At 40.7% G+C, this 18,496-nt stretch overlaps 1 protein-coding gene across 1 annotated transcript in view; it reads left to right on the top strand.

The window, feature by feature from the left end:
* Positions 1 to 379: 379 nt before the first annotated feature.
* COL5A2 (collagen type V alpha 2 chain) overlaps positions 380 to 18,496 on the top strand; it is a 102,572-nt gene continuing 84,455 nt past the window's right edge. Inside the window, exon 1 of the mRNA XM_032692783.1 lies at positions 380 to 966. Coding sequence (XP_032548674.1) covers positions 864 to 966 — 103 coding nt within the window. The 5' untranslated portion in view covers positions 380 to 863. The remainder of the gene's footprint in view (positions 967 to 18,496) is intronic.

The raw sequence follows: 18,496 nt of genomic DNA, 5'->3' as shown, positions 1-18,496 counted from the left end.
TAGGATAGTTTGGATGGTCATTCTGGTGTTAGAAGTGTAGAGTATCTTTGAGAGATTTGCAATAGTCTTCCTGGCTGGTAGGACAGTAAATGTAGAGCATGCTAAGCATTTGAGGGAAGATTATTCAGCAAAAGAATTCATTTGAGAAAGATCATTTCCCTTTGGGGGAAAGGCAGTTACTTACAAACTCCTGAAACAAGCTGCCTCAGTAGCTCTGTGGTCCCTCTCAAGGGACTGGGGTCACTTTTGATAACACAGCTACAGCAAGGCAGGGGAGCAGTTATCAGGGGAGAGGAGGAAATCCTCCTCTGGTGAGCTGGCAGGGATCAAGTTCCTAATAAGGGAATCGTCTCCAAATGGGGCTCTACCCTCTATTCCCAGGAAGCGTGGGCTGGGTGTGTTAAAAGAAGAGCTTTCTCTTCCTGACAGCGTCTTATGGAACTGTGCTCCCTTAATAACTGGTCCTGACACAGCACATGCACTGCACAGCAGCGGGAAAATATCCTACAAGTGTACTCGTAAAGAGAAAAGTTCAAGGAAGAGTGAAGCCAGCCCTGATTCGGTTATTTACCATCAATCAGACTGTTGCTTGGCAGGGAGTGGATGATTAGGAGCCCGAACGAGCTGAAAAGGGGCAGGAAGAGAAGTGGAGGCAGCATTCTTCCTATTTAAAGCTGCATCCCCTGAAAGGAGTGTTTGCAGACTGCGCTGGAGCTGGTGCTGAAGAAAGGGCTTGCAGACTTTGTCCTGGAATTGATGCGGAAAGGCAGAAAGACTGCCCAGCTGGCTTCATGGTGCTAAAATAACCTTACGACTCCGCACTTTTTTGCTGCCCAGGGAGGATATATGTCTAATATCTAGGCATGATGGCAATCTGGGTACAAACGAGAACTTTTTTCATCCTTGCTGCTTTATTAGGCCGATTTGTAACCACAAAAGCACAAGAAGAGGACGAGTATGACGGCGGTGAGTTTATCTCCCTCCCTCTAAGAAAGTTATCATAAATCCCCCCTCTTTGCATGCAGTGTGCTCGTTGTGTGATTTGGCTAGTAAGCGGAATTGAAAACCTCCGGAGCGCAAGAGGAACAAGACTTTTACATACTGAGAAGGAGGCAGAGCTTTGGGCTTCTCACCAGAAGACCGAGGGAGGCTTTTAAAGCCGGGTTTTGCGGCGCTCGCTGCGGGCGCAGAGCGGGAGGGGCGATCAAAGGCCGTGCTGCCGTGGGGCTGAGCCCCCGCATCCTGGCGGGGCTGCGGCCGCTGGGAAGTTCCCAACAAAAAGAAGGGCTTGGGACGGGGCTGGAGAGCAGCTGGGCAAGCGAGCCGGGAGAGTAAACACTCGCAGGGCGGAGTCTTTTGCGCTGAACTACATCTGCTTTCTCACATTCTTTGTTTTAGAGGAACGCAGAAACGTGGATTCCCCTTTCTTCTCGCACACGCTCCCTTCGCCCCCTCCGGCCCCACGTTTTCTTTCCCTCCTCCTTTCTTTCCTTCTCCGACTCGTTTCCCCCGGATTGTCGCTGGAAGGGCTGTCCGATCCCCCCGGGATGGCACAGCCTCCCCTCCGCCCGGGGCTCGCGTCGCGGTCTGTGCCGAGCTCTGCGGGGGCAGCGGGGCTGGCAAGGGGCGAACCTGACCCGTGCAACCCGAACTGTCTCAGGCTGCTTTATATCCGTCTTTATTTAATGTCATTTCAATGCCTGCGAGAGAGAGACTGATGGTCAGAAGGACGCGCAGTGACTGTCCTCTTTCATCGCTCGGGATGGATGTCGTCCTGTGTGTTGATTTCCTGAAATGTGAGCAGACTGGCTTTGGGACAGTCTGGAGCTATTGTATGAACGTACTTCCGAGGCTTCTCGTGTAACAGTCCTCTTTTCAAAATTATGCCCAACAAAGGGACTTTGTAGGGCATTCGAACGCACTGTGGGATGTACCCGACAATACAGCTTGCAGTTACTGTATCGTGTATTTTCAAGAGTAATTTTTCTTGTAACTGAGCTTGTCTGGTAATGCGCTGGATTGCATAAGCGAGGAGGAGTCAAAGCCTGATGAATAAACTAGTGCAATAATTTCGAAACTTTCGTTCTACAAAGCAAAATGAGCTTGTCCTGCCCATGCACAGCTGCATGAGAAGTCCCATAGAGGGGGTACTTTGTATAAACTTGCCATAAAGGGAGGCATACATTATGCGTTTTTCAGTTATGTGTCATACCAAAGAAAACACTTATGAAAATATTGACTCCCCTTTTGGTATCTATTTAGTAAAAATGATAGCTTTTCTGCCAGTTTTAAAAAAAAAGGCAAAATTTATGTGAGCGTTGCGTGGGCTTATTACATGTCATTTACTTCTTTGTTGCTATTATGGAAATTATGGGATGAGCCAATAATGTAGGAAAACCTTTTGGGATGTACTTCCCATACGCTGAAGGCTGAGGAAATGGAGAGGTGTGTGGTAAAGTCAAAGAACAAAATATGTTGTAATGAATTAGTGACATCTGTTTTCACTTACTTCACTTATTCATCTTCCTGTTTGAGAATGTAATAGCTTTTGTCTACCATACATCTGAGGAAACACCTTCTCTAATATTCATTATATTAAAAGAAAACAAACCCAAAGCTATTTGAGTGTGATGTGAGGGATAGTGCAATGAAGGTAGAAGTGGGGCACATCCTACACATTGGTCTGGTTTAATTGCATAAGCAAGGGATTTCAGCTTTTATTTAGTTTCTGATTGAAGCCTACAAATGCTGCAAAGTGGGCAGGTTTTTACCCTTAATTTGTCTTTGGCTTAGTGCTTGTGCAGAGATCTAACATCAGTCAACATTGTATTGGACTGCGGGTGATTTTGTCCATACAGTTGATTCATTTCTCCCCATTCATCTAGTCAAATGTGTGACTTGAATACAGGTAAAACAGGAAAACAAATACTAGAGGTGCCTGGGGAAGCAAGAAAGGCACTTCAGGAAACTTAGATCAGAAAAAAAAATCAGACTTTCAGAAAATACGTAAACCATGTTTTACCAATCATTTTTCATGAGAGTCCTAGAAAAAATGAGAAGGATTAAATGCTGACTGCCAACCTCAGCCATGGTGGAAGAAAGAAATAGCCTTTGTGGAAGTATGTTACAGAATTTATCATGATGTGGGGGGAGTGATATGGACAGATGAGTTGAATATAATAAAACAGGTAAAGTGGTCTAAAAAATTAATGAAATAACTGTAGTACTTCAAACCAAGCATACTGCTTAACAATATTTTTTTTTTGGCACTTACAATTGTTATGCTTTTAAGTAATACTAGTTTTAATATTAATTTATTTTCTCTTGGAACCATTGCGGATATCTGTTTTGCTCAAGAACTCTTGGCTGGCAGTGCTACATGATGCATGCACTTAAGAAAAACAGGCACTTTCAAGCCTAGTATAGCAAAATTGGACATTTTGAGACTGACTGTTTAAATGTGCCTATTTAAAAGTTATTTATAAATAAGGTCAGCACCGTGAAATCCCAGAAGGACTGAAAGATCCTGGTTTTAAATTCTGTCTAGAGACCTAGTTTAGTTCAGAAATGGAGTAGGGTCAAAAATTGCCCAGGAGATGGCTGAAAATTATGCGTCATTTAAGCACTGAATACTTGGAAGCCCTGAATCTTGGGTGTTGGGTTTTCCACACACTGTCCAATCCTTTCTTTTTCCTTAGGGCTCAGGATAGAGAAAACTACTAGCAGAAGCAATGTATGCTTCTAGGATCCTTTCCCAACCACTTGGGAACGTAAATGTGATGGCTATTTTTCAAAAGAGTTTTTTAAAAAAATTATAAACACACCTTTGGTGGAAAATCGGTAAACTTGAATCAGATCCAAAATTGTGGAAATCACCTTGTTCAAGAAGCATTGTCTGCAAATTCCACATGAGCATGGGCAGTGATGGTTTATTGCCTCCATCTCCCATTCTTCTTACTGCAATCCTGTACTTGCTCTTAGGTTCTCATCAGTTTCTGCAACAAAACCTTGTCTGAATTTTGTGGTGAATTATCTTTCCCTTTCCCCCTCTTGTGGTGTCAACCGTACTTCAGCTGAGATCAGTGCGAGCCCTGGTATTGATTTAAAATTGTCTAATTTGCCTTGTTTGACAGCATGAACAAACAAAAACAAAGAATGGCCGCTGTTTCGTTTGAATTAATGATCCTCATTGCTGCCTTTGAATTCTCAAGGTCTTTCATTTTGTCTGGAAACCATGCAAAGGAGAGAGGAGAATGGACTGGCTTTAATGGAGACAGAAACAGCTCAGCTGGTTTAATGGGGGCTATTAAATGTGTCCATTATCCCCTCTTGACATTGGAGACATTATCTTCACGGAGAAAAGATGTTACTACATTGCACAGTTTCCATAGTGGGGCAAGTATTCGGAATACTATGACAGGTGAAAGTCCTCTGTAGCTATGAGAAAGTAAGAGAATGACTGAGCATTCATGCCAGATGCTGCTTTAGGTTTTTATGGATCTTTCATCTTTGTGAAGAGTCCTCACAGCTCCTAAGGAGAATGGTATGTATGAAAGGTATTCTGTATGAATGGTATCCTATCATTCTGTATGAATGGGGAAAAAACCCCCTGTTTTGCCACTTCTCATAGTCTTAGCGAGGCTCTGATGATACTTAGAATTACGGAATAGTTTAGATCCTGCTCTTGTCTGTGAACTCGCTGCAATCCCCTTGTCCAGATCGTTGATAAAGATGTTAAACAGGACTGGGCCCAACACTGAGCCTTTGGGAACACTGCTAGTGACCGTCTGCCAACTAGATGTAACCCCTTTCCCTACCACTTTCTGGCCTGGCCATCCAGAGGGTTTTTTACCCAGTGGGCAGTGCACCCATCCGAGCCACGAGCAGCCAGTTTCTCCAGGAGGATGCTGTGGGGAACAGCATCCAAGGATTTACTAAGTTCCAGGCAGACAACATCCCCAGCCTTTCCCTCATTCACTAAGTGGGTCATCTTGTCATAAAAGGAGATCATATTGGTCAAGCACGACCTGCTTTTCATAAACCCATGCTGGCTGGGCCTGATCCCCTGGTTCTTCCGTACTTGATTCTTTTTTTTTCTCCCCCCACATTTCCAGATCCCCAGATCACTTTCTTATATCTGTATTCTGCTTTCTTGGTGAGAAAGGGTGCATGTGTGTGTGCATGCATGTAGGTATCTGTGTTTCAGGGCCTAATCACAGCAAATAACTCAAACCCAGAAATTATTACAGCTCTAAACAAGCAGAAAATGGGAATTCAATATCTATTAAAAAAAAGTCCTAGTCCTTTGGGGACTAACTCTTTGACTTTTGAATATTTGGCTTTCCTGACTGTAAAAGTGTGGGAAGGAGACTCTACACAAAAATTTCCACAAGAAGAGTTCTCAGGAGGATTCTTTCTGCTCAGACTGAGCAAGCCTTTCATCAAAACTCTAGAATACATAAAATTGAGGGTCATGTTAAGCTATCCACATTAACTTGCAGTTTTTTTGGAAAATACTTTTTGACTGAAGAATAATTACATGCTGTGTTTGTCAGTGCAGGCATTTTTTTCCTATAATGTTTACAAATATAGATTGTTGCCCTAGAAACCAAATGGTCATTTCATGCTCTTATTCACATTTTGACCCGCTCAGTCTTCATTTCTTGGTGAAGTCCTTCCATCCTCCCAATTTGTTTCAATATGATAATGTTCCATCAGCTTGATTTGTTCATGTAAAACATGTAGGATGGGTTTAAAAATAGTTCAACATAAGTTAGTTAAAAATAAGTATTTTTTAACTTGCTAACTCTTTCGAAGTTTTCAGAAAAAAATAAATGTCCACCAATCTCCTTGACTGATTATAAATGTACCTAGGAAACCCTGCTTAGGAACAACTCCTGGTATTGAAGTTGTATTTACTGTATGGGAAAAGTAAACTGTGATTTTTCTGTGGTTGGAATTAGAACTAATGAACTTGCCATATAAACTGGTTTTTGGTGTTCTGTGAGAAAAGAAGTACAGGGATTTTTGTGGTATGAGCAGGAAAGCAGAAACTCTGAAGGTAGATCGTCATGCAATACTATGAACCTTTAAAAAAATGAGCAGATGTTCATGGCCTGTGTACAACTATTTTTCCATATACAGGGAAAGGCAACAAACTCTGTGCCAAAAAATAACAAAGTAATAATAAAAAATAGCCGAAATTCCAACTGGAGGCATGTGATCTATCCTTATATGTATACTGATTGTTTCTCTAATGTTTGTCATTGTGACCCTGCACATTTTTGTGTGTAAAGTCCTGATGATACAACTTTCTCAAAAATTCTTCTTAGAAAGAATAAATCAAAGTGCTAATCCACTGGATTCTCAGTTGGGTCAAGGAAGAGAGACGGGGTTTGCACTTCGACTTATTTTACACACAACCCCCCCTATTCTTAATCTAATGCCCAGGGCAAAACCAAGTATCCCCTAGTGTAAAATGAATAAATTAATCAGATTAACTTGGAATTTCAGTATTTTACAAAGGCTTCTTGCAGTTTGAACTTTCAGAGCATGAGGAAGGATTGTTGCACTGCCTGAAATCTCAAGCAGCAACAGACCCACCTTGTTCAACCATCCTTTGAATGCCCTGGTGAGACTGTCACATGCAGAGGGTCAGATATAATTTGAACTGGAATGTCCCACGCATTAATTCCAAGCTTAATGAGGAAAATGTGTTTCTTCAAATAGTATAAAATAAGAAACCAGGCACTTTCAAGCTGGAGAAAAATGGCTTATAAGTCAAGTAACATTTTGAGGAATAGAGGTACCCCAGAGGATGGCATTGTGTACTGTTTATATCTTTTATGTAGTCAGTGTCAAATAATGTGTGTACAAAAAATACCTTTTCTCTACATTTTTTTTGGTGATTCTACACTTTTCCTAACTTAAATTCAGAGAAATTTGAAATGTTAACGCTGTTGCTGAACTACCAGGAGGGATAAAGCAGTAATACTGTCTATAGAAAGCGACACAATTTTTTTCAGAAAATTCTTACTTTATAATTTGCTTTATAATTATGAAAACAGTAACAGGCAGGAAGCTTTGGATGCTGATAAGCCCTCCACGCTGTGGTAATTAAAATATCCAAACCGTTGCTTACAATTATCTCTTCTTGGTAAGCAACATACATTTTTCATAGCCTGCTGTGCTGTCTTTTATTCTTGCAGTGAGAAACAATTCCATTATTCCACTATCCCACCCGCATTTGCTGAGGAAAGGTCATGTGTTATATAAGCAGGGAGACTAAGAAGGATTGTCAGAGGGCCAGTGGCGGGATGCTCTCTGTGCAGGGAACTTCTATTCATGCAGACCCTTGGGATCCTGTTTGCATTAGCTACTGAAGATAGGTCTTGTCTTTGGAGAACTGTTCCAAGGTTGTTCCTTGGCCATGCTGCTGCCAGCTGAAACTTGACTGGGGAATTTGCGTTTTTCTGCAGCTTTGTGTGAGTGGTATGGCTGGGAGGACAATATGATGAAGTTGTTTCTATACTGAAAAACTTCCATGGTGTTTTGTGTCTTTACTAGTTTTCATTTATAACCTTTGGTCTATGTAGTGGTGGCATGGGAGGTCTGAAGAATTAATTTGAATCTTCGTGCCCCTGTTCTTTGGATAATGTGGCTGAATAGAAGTACAAACAGCGACTCTGATACTGCTGGCAGGAATTCAGAATTTTGGACATGAACTCGTTTAGAATAAGAACACAAGAATAAACCGTCTCCCTGAGGCCTGCTCCCTGCTGTGCGATAGATGTCTGGCAGAGAAGGTCCATACAATATCTTCTCCAAACAATCTTTGGTCATTAAATGCTTGCCAACATCTTCAGCAAGCTGAAATGAAGGATTACAGGCATAATGACAGTGTAGAGCAGGAAGAGATTAAGGGAGATAAAAGGAATCATCAGAGAATCACAGAATTATTTAGGTTATTTAGGAAGTGACATTAAAGATCATCTTGTTCCAACCTCCCTGCCATAGGCAGGGACACCTTCCACTAGACTGGGTTGCTCAGACCCCTGTCCAACCTGGCCTTGGACACTTCCAGAGATGGGTCATGCACAAAATCTCTGGGATTTTGTGCCAGTTGCCTCTCCTCCTCACAGGAGAGAATTTCTACCATATAACTAAACCTGTTCCTTGTTCGAGAACTGTCCCCAGCCAGCTGTATTACTACAGGTAACCTAAGAAGTTACGCTGGGCACCCTGTTAAAAGCAGTTCTCTCTCTTCTAGGAAACCATAGACAACCTTGATTGGTATTAAATCACTTTTTAGCCTGAAGTCTCATACCTTCTGACAGGTTAAATATCCCAGTAGGTCAAGAAAAAGTATATAAGGAAAAAAATCAAAGCAGAAGCAGTGAACACAAGCTGGCCTTCCTTGATTGCCTGTTTTACGCTCAGTTTTCCCCAAATATTTTCTTTATTGGGTTCTATAAAATCTTTTGATCTAGTAAAAATGTGATGTATTGCAATAGTAATTGCTATCCTATGATAATTATTTATGTCTTATTTTCTGTCTACCATAAAGTGTTTGGGTTTTTTTCCCCACAACTTCAGTGCCTCAGGTTTTCCAAATACTGGTCCTCACATGTTTAGTGGTTGGATAACAGCATCCTATGGCACATTGTTGAGATAAATAATTGAAATAAGAAGAACTTCTGTTAGGCCAGGATATAGCATTAGGTTTATGAGGTGCCAGGATTATCTAGCCATCTTCAAGCCATCCATGCTATTCAGAAAAATCCAGTTGCCCTGAATTATGAGCATCCAGTTAGACTTGAATTATGGACTATAATTATAGGTGACAAGTAATATAATCAATAAACATGTATTATTTTTATTATTTGTGATCAAGTATGGTCTATTTTTGGGCTTCTCACATCAGTGATGAGCCTCTTAGAAGAAAAGAAACCATTGGGTATCTTGGGTCATCTCACTCCTCCAAGGCTCCTGGAGGTTTCCTGCAATTCCTCTGAATAATCCTCAGTGTGTCCAAAGCTCAGAGAATAGAAGACAAAGGGAAGCAATAGTCAGGAACTTCCAGAGATGTGTCAGGTGCATGGTGGGGCTCATAACTCTTGAGGAGTCCTTGGGTCCATGTAACAGAGGAGTTATTACCCTGTGGTGACTTTGGGCTGTGGAAAAGGAGTGGAAATAGTCTGCATCTTCCACTCCTTCAGAGGCATAGACAAAAAGTAGTATCCTACCTTTTCTCTGTATTAATTTTCCACCAAAGGAGTGAACTGAATCTTGAATTGTCTGAGGAGTGAGGTGGAATGCAGGTGACAATAACTTCTGAAGGCACGGTTAAGACTCATGGTCTATGCATTAGAATCATAGCACAAAAGACTCCAGTTTGTTGGGCCTTTTTTTTGTTTGTGTTTTTGTTTGTTTTGTTTTGGCTTTTTTTGGTGTGGTGTTTTTTTTTTTTTTAATCTTAGAAAAAAAAAACCACTTCAAATTTCATGCACTAGAAAAAGAACTCTAAATGTAGATATCTGTTATTTGGAACTCTCTCATATCTGAAGTGTTTGTGTCTGTAGAGCTATCAGTAAATTTTTAAAAGAAAATCATGTATGTTATTGCGTGTTAAATTTTAAAGTAGGGTAATATAGAGTGTTTTATTTTATATATATATATGTATATATTATCTTACCTATAAAATGCACTACATATATGTAAGTGTGATGCCTTCCCAGTGTATGGGAACTACATTGCAAAGCAAATGCATCTCAGTGGTGAAAGTAATGGAGGATGATTTCCAGATGTTTAAGTGCTTGCTTTGGCAAGAGTCAGAAAGTCCTGGAACATGCATTGGTGGCAACAAAAGGAAGGGAAGAACCTGATGTAAGAGGCACTGAGCCTGGTGAAAAGTGAAGCAGAACATGGAAAATGGAGCCATGTGGGGAAGGAAGAGCCAAAATGACACTATGGCTGCTATGACAACACCGAATCCTGGAATTAACCCAATGACTGGCGTTGTGCTGGAAGCCTACTTCAAAAATTGGGGCTGATGTCAGACAAATTGCCCTTTACTCGCTTTTTATTTTGTTTTTTTTCTTTCCTCTGGAGGATATGTTTGCTGTAACGATTGAAAATTTTATCTAGACCTGGATGCTGAGCTTGAGTAACTTGGGCATACTTTGATTTTACGTTATTACTGTGAAGTGGAGGGCCTTCCTATGAATTTGTGTGGTGCTGAGCACAAAGCACCCTTGACCTCAAACGAAGCCTTAGGGCACTGCTGTAATACACATACTGAGTCATTGTGCTAATAATACATTTCTGCAATTGCGTGGATTTTCATGTGGAAGGGCTGACTGGTTTCAGAAGTGCAATCTGGCTCCTCAGCAAAGAAATCTCTGGTAGTGAATCACCTGTAAGGTTTCAGTAGGCACCTCTCTGTGGGGCTGGCTGTCTTTGTAGTGTACACATCAAAACTCTGAAGCTTTACCACATTACAGCAAACTGCTCACTATTCTTGTGCATTTTTTTTTTTAAACTTGTTATAATTTTTTTCTTTTGGTTTTTTGGTATGATGGGGAGAGAAAAGCTAAATCTTGATTTCTTCAGGCTGTGCATGTCTACCCTTATGACGAGTGCCAGGGCCAATCAATGTGTGTGGCACTGCTCTAATTTCTATTAGTGAGATCATTTTGATGGTTTTAAAATTGAGGGTATGGAGTACTTAGTTCTTGAGGCTGGCTTTTTTTTTTTTATTTTTCTTTTTCCAGCTGTTCTCTGTTTCTTTGAGCCTTTCCTGGTTTCCTAGGAAACTGCTGCAGTAAGGAATTTGTCTATTTTACAGGCACAGTGCAAGATAGGCAGTTTATTTTGTTTATGTTTGGATGTAATGAATACAGAGAGTAAATATTTAGTTATGTAAATCTCCCATTCAGGAGAGTACCTAACTTGAGGCACGTGAATGGTCTTATTTCTTGTAATGAGGTGACTAGTCTGTTTGCCCCTTAGTGAATGAGAACTGTAATTATTTCAGTTTTTTGTTTAAAAGAGGGCAACAAACTTCAGGATTTATTTGCCTGAAGTAAGATTTAATTAGGAGAAATGATGCAGCAGTAAGTTATTTGTAATAAGAGTAGTTATCTTAAAAATCTTATAACATTTATACTGACATTTTTGCACAAATTCATGGGATTTTGACTGAAGGTTTCTTCCCGTCATGAGTAAACATTAGCACACAAACAAAGCCCAGTTTCTGGTTTCATGGGAAATCAGGGGAATCTCAGTGGCTTTAGTTTGAGTTTGCTTTGTGCTCAAATCTGACACAAAAAAGGTCCTTATATCATCTCTGTACATAAGAACATGGAAGTTAAGGCTTTTGGGATTCTAAAGATGATCCCTGTGCTTAATATGGTAGGTGAACTCCTGGTAAATTTTCCATGAAGCTACAAAATATTCAGTAGAGGCTTAAGTTTGAGGCAGAATTAAGCAAGCCTAATCTAGATAGTGGCATTTGGGGTGTGTAACGTCCTGATCTGTAGCTCTGCCTGGAAGAATGCTTTGGGACCCCTTGGCTGGAGTGATGGTACCAGGAGGGAATGTGACTCTGCCTGGAAAGGAGGTGCTCCTGTGGTCCTGTTTTCTAACAGGATTCAGCTGTGGCTTAGTCTAAGTCCTATAAATGTCAGTGAGTGTTAACTCAGTGCCGTGAGAAGAAACATTCTGATATAACAGTTCCCTGCCTTTCTCTTACTGGGGCTGGAGTCACAACTGAGCAATTCCTGACACGCACACAATTTCAAAATGCCATGGAAGACAGTGAGCTCCTGCTGCTGCTCTCCATGTCTGCATCCAGTGTCCCTGCTTTCAAAGCCCAAGTTACATCACTGGTACCACCTGCCAAGCAGAGTTCTCTTGAGAAAAGGAGTAACGCATTTTACTTGTGCTGGTTTTTTGGTTTTTTTTTTAAGTCTACTTATCCCATCGGTTGAGTGTTTAAACATCTGAATGGGTCTGTAAATGTAGCTAAAATACAGCACTGTTTTTGAGATAAAGCTGGTCTGTGGGCTGAAGGATGCACTGAAGTGGAAACATGAGCTGTTGGATAGTATTATTACCCAGACTTAGTAGACACCCATACTCTAATTAGCTGGGACAGCTCCTGGAAGTCTGTAGCTTCATCAAATAATTACCAAAGGGCTTTGCTCTTGGAGGCAGCTGGGAGACCCTGGGCAGCAGTTCCTGTAATGAATTGCAGTGGAGGTATAGGATGTCCTGAGGCCGTGCTTAAAGACTGTTCTCCAGTTTGTCTTTCTGTTTACACCTTCACACAAGAAAAAAGGTGTGGTTTTAATGGATCCCTGTTATCTCCCAGTATAATCATATGAAACTGAATCTGGTTAGGATTAGTGGAGTGGTTCATCTTCTGACTTTCAGTTGTTTACTTTGAAAGCATAGATTTGGAGCTGTCTTAGCAAAAGGATACACTTCTACTAAAATTAGTTTCCATTACGTCAGAACTATCACCTTATACTTTTGGTCACCAAAAAAACCCAAAGCAACCCCAAACCAGAGAAATCAGAATTATTCTTTTACCCCAAAGTGGATTTTATTTCTTTATAAGATGGCTAAATAACTCTTCATCTTATTCTTGTGTGCGTGTGCACGTACTCTTTTCTTTTTTTTCTTAAATCTCCTCCTTTTTGGAGGCTGAAAGACTGAAATTCCTCCTTGAAGTTTGTGAGACTTAGGGAATTCTAAGTCATTTGTTTATATGATGGAATGCAGTTCACAACGAAATGTAAATACCAGCACTTTGATCCTCCTGCTTTTGCTTTTGTAATGACATAAAACTGTTTATTAAAATGGCAGAGCAAGCTTCAGGACATTTTGTCAGTCAGGCAAGACAAATAGCTAATTATTATGAGCCCTTTTGATATCTAACAAACTGTGAAGTTTGAGGCTAGGTTTTGCTTAGGCCTGGTTCTTTCAGTACTAGTCTCAGTAGGTAGAAGGCAAGGCTTTTTTCCAGGGGTGGAGTGGTGTAGGTTTTCTTAGATTTTAGAGAGAGTTGGGCATTGTTTTTTCTCTTTTTCTTCCCCCTGGAATAATTTAGCATAAGGAAGATGAGGATTCGACAAATGATTTCAGAGCTAGTGCAGAGGAAGCTTCTCTTATCTCTTTGTGTGTCCTGTTAAAGCAGTGCTCCTGGGACTGCTAGCCTTGCTCTGAGAAGACAACAACAGAAATGGTGTCAGACAACTGTGATTAAGGCAAGTTTAATAAAAGAAATTATGTATGCTTCTGGCTGACATTAGTCTCTGTCCCGCTGAAAAACTTAGCTAATACCTTCAGTTTGATTAGAAATAGAATGACAATGTTTCAGGAATACAGATATGAAAAAGAAGAAACATCTGCTGTGTAATTTGTAGGTTATTACAGATGCTATGCAATTTTAGCAATTATATTGCAGTACAATATCTTCAGGCATCTAAAATGTTTCTTGCAAGTCTTAATGAACTAAACACAGCCCTTGTTCCTGAGGGTGATGCAGGTATGTGCCATACTTCACGTGTTGCTCTGCTGTGTGTTTTTGTAGCCCAGTAGCAGATTTGAGGCTGGGAGAAATTGCAGATCTATCTACTATCCCTAATGATAGATGTACTACTAAAGAACACAAAGTGTTTCCTCAAAATGCCTTTTTTCTCCCCATGTTCTAGCTTATGCTACTTTTCTTGCTGTGGGTTTGTTTTTGATTTTCCTTTTCTTTCTTTGAGTTCCCATCCTGTGGGAAACATGTAGGAACCTGCAACCAGATAGCTCCGGGTTTAGAAATGAAATTCTCTTCACACAAAGTGCCTGAAGGGCAATGTTTTCCTTTCAGTCCAAATAAATGCATAATGAGTTTTCCAGCACCTGTGTTACATACACTCACTGCTTTATGGTGAGCAGTCTGACATGCTTGCAGAAATTCACGTTTTCATAGCCTGTGGAATTTCTGTTATGTCATATATGATTAAAGCTTATGGTGTGTGTTGCACCAGTGCTTTAGACGGTGCTTATTCAGAGAAACTTTCTGCAGGAAGAACTAGGACCAGTATGTACCCTAATTGTGGTGTTTGATCTGGGCATGAATATTCCCTATCTAATAAAAAGGAAAAATTTCCTGATTCCTTGAACAGGCTGGTATATATGTTACTCTGGCTGCATAAGAATATTAAGAAGAACAGAACAGAGAATCGAAAAACCTTAAATATATTACAAGTATTTTTAGTCCAAAATGACTTTGCATTTTTGATTAAGGAGTATTCTCTCTGAGTCATCCAATATTTGAGTTATTGGTTTTTATAGCATATGAATAGTTCAGGAATTACCTGAAATTAATCATCTGTCATGTAGGAAAGTTTCTTACTCAGTTTAAAGTGCTACCTATGTTAATAACAAATTAATATTAAAGAAGATGGTACTAGGACATCAGATGCTTGAGGCCTGATTCAAAGGGAGTAAGTTTGTAAAGCTAGTTTTGGAGCCTACGTGAAGCACAGCCTAGCTCCTGTGCAATGCACCTCTGAGGCAGTAGTATAGGCCATTCTGGGCTCTTCAGCTTGATGCTAAACTGCCAAGGAAGAAATAAGGTTTTTGTTCTTCAAGCACACTGGCCTCTTTAATAACATTTTAATATTCCTATATAAGCTGGACTTTAAAACGGGTTTCATTTTTGGGTTATTTTGGAAGTATATTGCTCCATCATAGCAAAATGGCACCCCCCTTCCAAACCAGCCCACAGGCTAATGAGTTATGCCTGAAATTTTTCATGCCTGAAGGACGTTGCACTGCTCATAGGCAGGGGAATGGAAGCACAGAGTGAGGAGACATCTGTTTCCATCTGCCTGCTGATTCTGAGTATTCCTTTTGGATACTGATAGGGAACACTCAGTAAGGAATGTTCTCCCTACAGATTTATTCATGCAGTGACCTCTTGCTGGATCGGGGTGTTTCACAGTGAGCTCTAGGCACCTGTGTTACATCAGGAATGTTTAATTGCATAGCTCAGTTGCAGGACGATGTCTTGCAAAAGGCTGTTACACATTTTTGTATGCTCTCCTGTTTGAAAGAAAATGCTTCTGTTGCCAGAGGGATGATTAACATGGACACTCTCCTGTACTTTCATTGTTTTCCACCAGATGTGCATCTGGGATTGAAATTATTGCCCTTGAGGTACTCTGAGGAGTAATTTTGTTCTGAATCAAGCAGTCACGGGCTTTGTACCTTACCAGTTGGCTCTTCTGCCTCTCTGCCTGTATCACTGGGCTACTCAGAGCATATTCTTTTCACAGAGAGCTCGCCTGTTTTTCATGTTGACCTCAAATTGTGCGTAATTACGTAAATCTGGCCAGACGTAATAATGAGGTGTGCATAGAAAATGTACCTCATGGATGGATTTGTAGAGCTCACAGTGCAGTTGAAATGACATAGCTAGTTATGGGAAATGTATGGTTGGTTGTGCTCCATGTTGTGCTTTCCCTCAGTTCTGTGCCATGAGAGAAACACATTTCCTGTATCAGCACTGCTGTGAGGTTCATTATTTCCATGTTTTGGCTAGAAAAGGTATTATTGAACAGTAGGAATGGCTTTCTGTCTCTCTTTAATACCTTTACAATAATGTTTACTTTCCAATTTTAGAAATTTTAGCACAAAATGTATTTCTTCTATTTTTAGTTCAGTCAATCAAAAAATTCATTTGTGAGCATCCCCCGCCTGCTCCAGACAGGACCGTGACCCTGCAACTCAGAGCTCAGTTAAGAGCAAGGAATTAGGAGACTTTGGAAGGTACAGTTTCTCTGCAAAACCTGAGTAGGACGATGGAGGGAACTTCACTCTGACAATGTGACATTTACTTAGGGCAGTGGAGCAGAATTTGGAATTGCATTTGGCTGTATTGCCCTGCTGCCAAGCTGTCCCCTTCTTAGGGTGAGAAACATATTTTGGGCAGGGAAATCACTTTTATTTGGCTAAGAAATGGAATTTCTTCATTTCATGTGCCAATTTTTCTTGCTCTGAGCAAGATGAACAGCGACCATTGTGTTCCTACTCCTTCCTCACACCCCGCCCGACCTCAGCTTTGTCTCTGGTGGTCTCCTTCCAGCACTGGTTCAAAGTGGGCATTCCCAAATTCTTAATTTCTCCTTCACTCCAAATTTGTTTTTATTGTAGGTAAATTGCTTTGAGGGTAAAAATGAAGAGCCGGTTTGCTTAATATATATCGATTCCCACTTATGAAACAATTAGAAAACCAATGACTGATTGATAGTCCTAACTGTGATTCTGAGTTGATTTCTAGGTTGGAAAAGCTAAACAAACATGTCCATTTTTATTGTTTTCCTTGGTAGGTCAGCAGGAGAGTAAGAAAAGTGATTAATTGAAATTTTATTCTCACAACTAAGCTGATTGTGAAGTGGAAATTTCATTCTGGTATGTTTGGCACCGAACTACCAACCTTAGATATTTTACATGTAGTGGAAATACTTTTCTAGAAGTAGGCATTGAAATAGCTTGTGGAAGAGCCACCTGTGCAGATTTGTGTATAACTGAGATGATAAACACTTTCTTTGAATGTAATATTAGCAGGTTTATTGCACAAGGAAAATTTTGGCTGAGAAAATGGGGACCGAAACTTTTTTTTTTTTTTAAATACAGCTCTCAGGAGCCTCACGTATTTTGTTTTTTCCTCTGGTCTGCAGTATGTAAATTCAGAGCTTGGGAATGAATGGTCTTAGGAAAATTGCTTGGAAATTTCACCCTTTCACCTGCAGAGGTTGTGCCTGGCTTTGGTGCTGAGAGCCGGGAGCAGACACTGATCCAAGGGTGGCATCCAGACTGCCATCTTTGTGATTTCTGACATCGACACAGAACCAGTGAAATAAAGTCAAGCCACCATTTATTTACTTCAGCCTTCATGAAAAAGGCCTGTCCCAGGCTCTAGGCAACCTGCCATCCATTATCCACACAATTCATAACAATAAAAGTGAAAAAGCAGTAAACCATACCCACGTCTGCCAACTGCCTTGACTTAGGGGAAATGAAATCATTCAGCCTCTTGTGTTCCCTTGGGCCCTGCAACTCAGCCCCTATCAAACATTTGTTCCAGAGACAAGCTATGTCTCTGTTGGAGTTAAAAATGTACGTTAATATGTTCCAACAGATCATGAAATTTCCTAGCTTAGAAATCTGGCTGTGCCAAGCTCCTCTTCTATAGACTGTAATTTCCTTTCTGAAGAGAGAAGAAGCATCTGGACCTACTCAGTCCCCAGTGCAGAGCTCGTCCACGTCAGCAAACTGAAGCTCCAGTGTGACTGCCCAGGGTCAACTGTGGACTGCCTGGAATCTCCTTATTAAACAAGCCCGAAGTTTTGGATATGGACCAACCCCCCAGAACTGAACATGCTGGGACATTTGAAAAGTCCTGTTTCTATACCAGAAGTTGGTTACAAAAGGTCATCGATGTGTGCTCTGTGTCTCAGACTTCAAGCGCAAAACCTTATCCCAGCATAGCAAGGATTAAAAACCCAATTAGTGGAGGGGTCCGCTTTCATTCATCTCTCCAGTAGACAAGGGGATAGACTGTGCCTAACTTTTGTGATCCGAATCAAACTGGCAGTTTAAAATTATCTTGGTTTCTTTAGAAAAGTTTGTTTAAAACTTACATTCTCAGCCACTGTCGCTTGGTAGAAATTTTCCAATAATTAAACTTCTGTCAAAGGCCATACCAGAATTGTGGTAATGTAAAGTAATAATGTATTTGGCATGAATGATAGATTATTAATTTTGAGGAGAGCATGGTGTGATATCTAATTTCAGTCCTGATTGTGTCTCCATGGTTCTTTCTAGATGACTATTCTTTTGACTTTGCCGAGAGAAAATACAATAACATTGTTCTTGGCACCAAATTAACCCAAGAATTGTTGGCTACTGACATTCTAGGGTAGATGGAGATATACAAATGGGATCCTCAGTACACATTAGTCAGGGAGATTGGAACAAGCTGCTTCCACTGGAGAATTGTCTCCTGGCCTTATTGCCTCACAAAACCCCAACCCCAAACCCCAGACTAAAAACCCAACACCAATCTGCATTTTCTGATTGTCAAGGTGCTGTGTTGGAAGCCAAGTCCCACCCAGCACATTTCTGAAAGTCTTAGTTGAGCAGTACGGGAACTGGTCACATCTGCAGTGGATTCTCTGGGGTTAGTTTTCAACACCAAATAATTTTGCAGTATATTTTTCCTTAGATTGCAATTTCATACTCGGGTAAGTAATGCATGAAAAAAATGTACTGTCAAGTCAGATCATTTGGCTTACTGTCCTGACATTTCTGTTTGGAAGAGGAAGATCTTGGAACAGATCTTCATCTGGTGTAAATTACAGTGCTACCATTACTTCAGTGGAATAACTTACTCAAGCCAAAGGTCTGCAGAGACCAGGTGTGCAACAGGCTCGAG

The sequence above is a fragment of the Chiroxiphia lanceolata genome, chromosome 7 (genome assembly GCF_009829145.1).
Source record: "Chiroxiphia lanceolata isolate bChiLan1 chromosome 7, bChiLan1.pri, whole genome shotgun sequence".
In the NCBI taxonomy this organism is placed as follows: Eukaryota; Metazoa; Chordata; class Aves; order Passeriformes; family Pipridae; genus Chiroxiphia; species Chiroxiphia lanceolata.
Note: the sequence above shows the minus strand (reverse complement) of the source record. Positions and strands in the feature narration are given on the sequence as shown.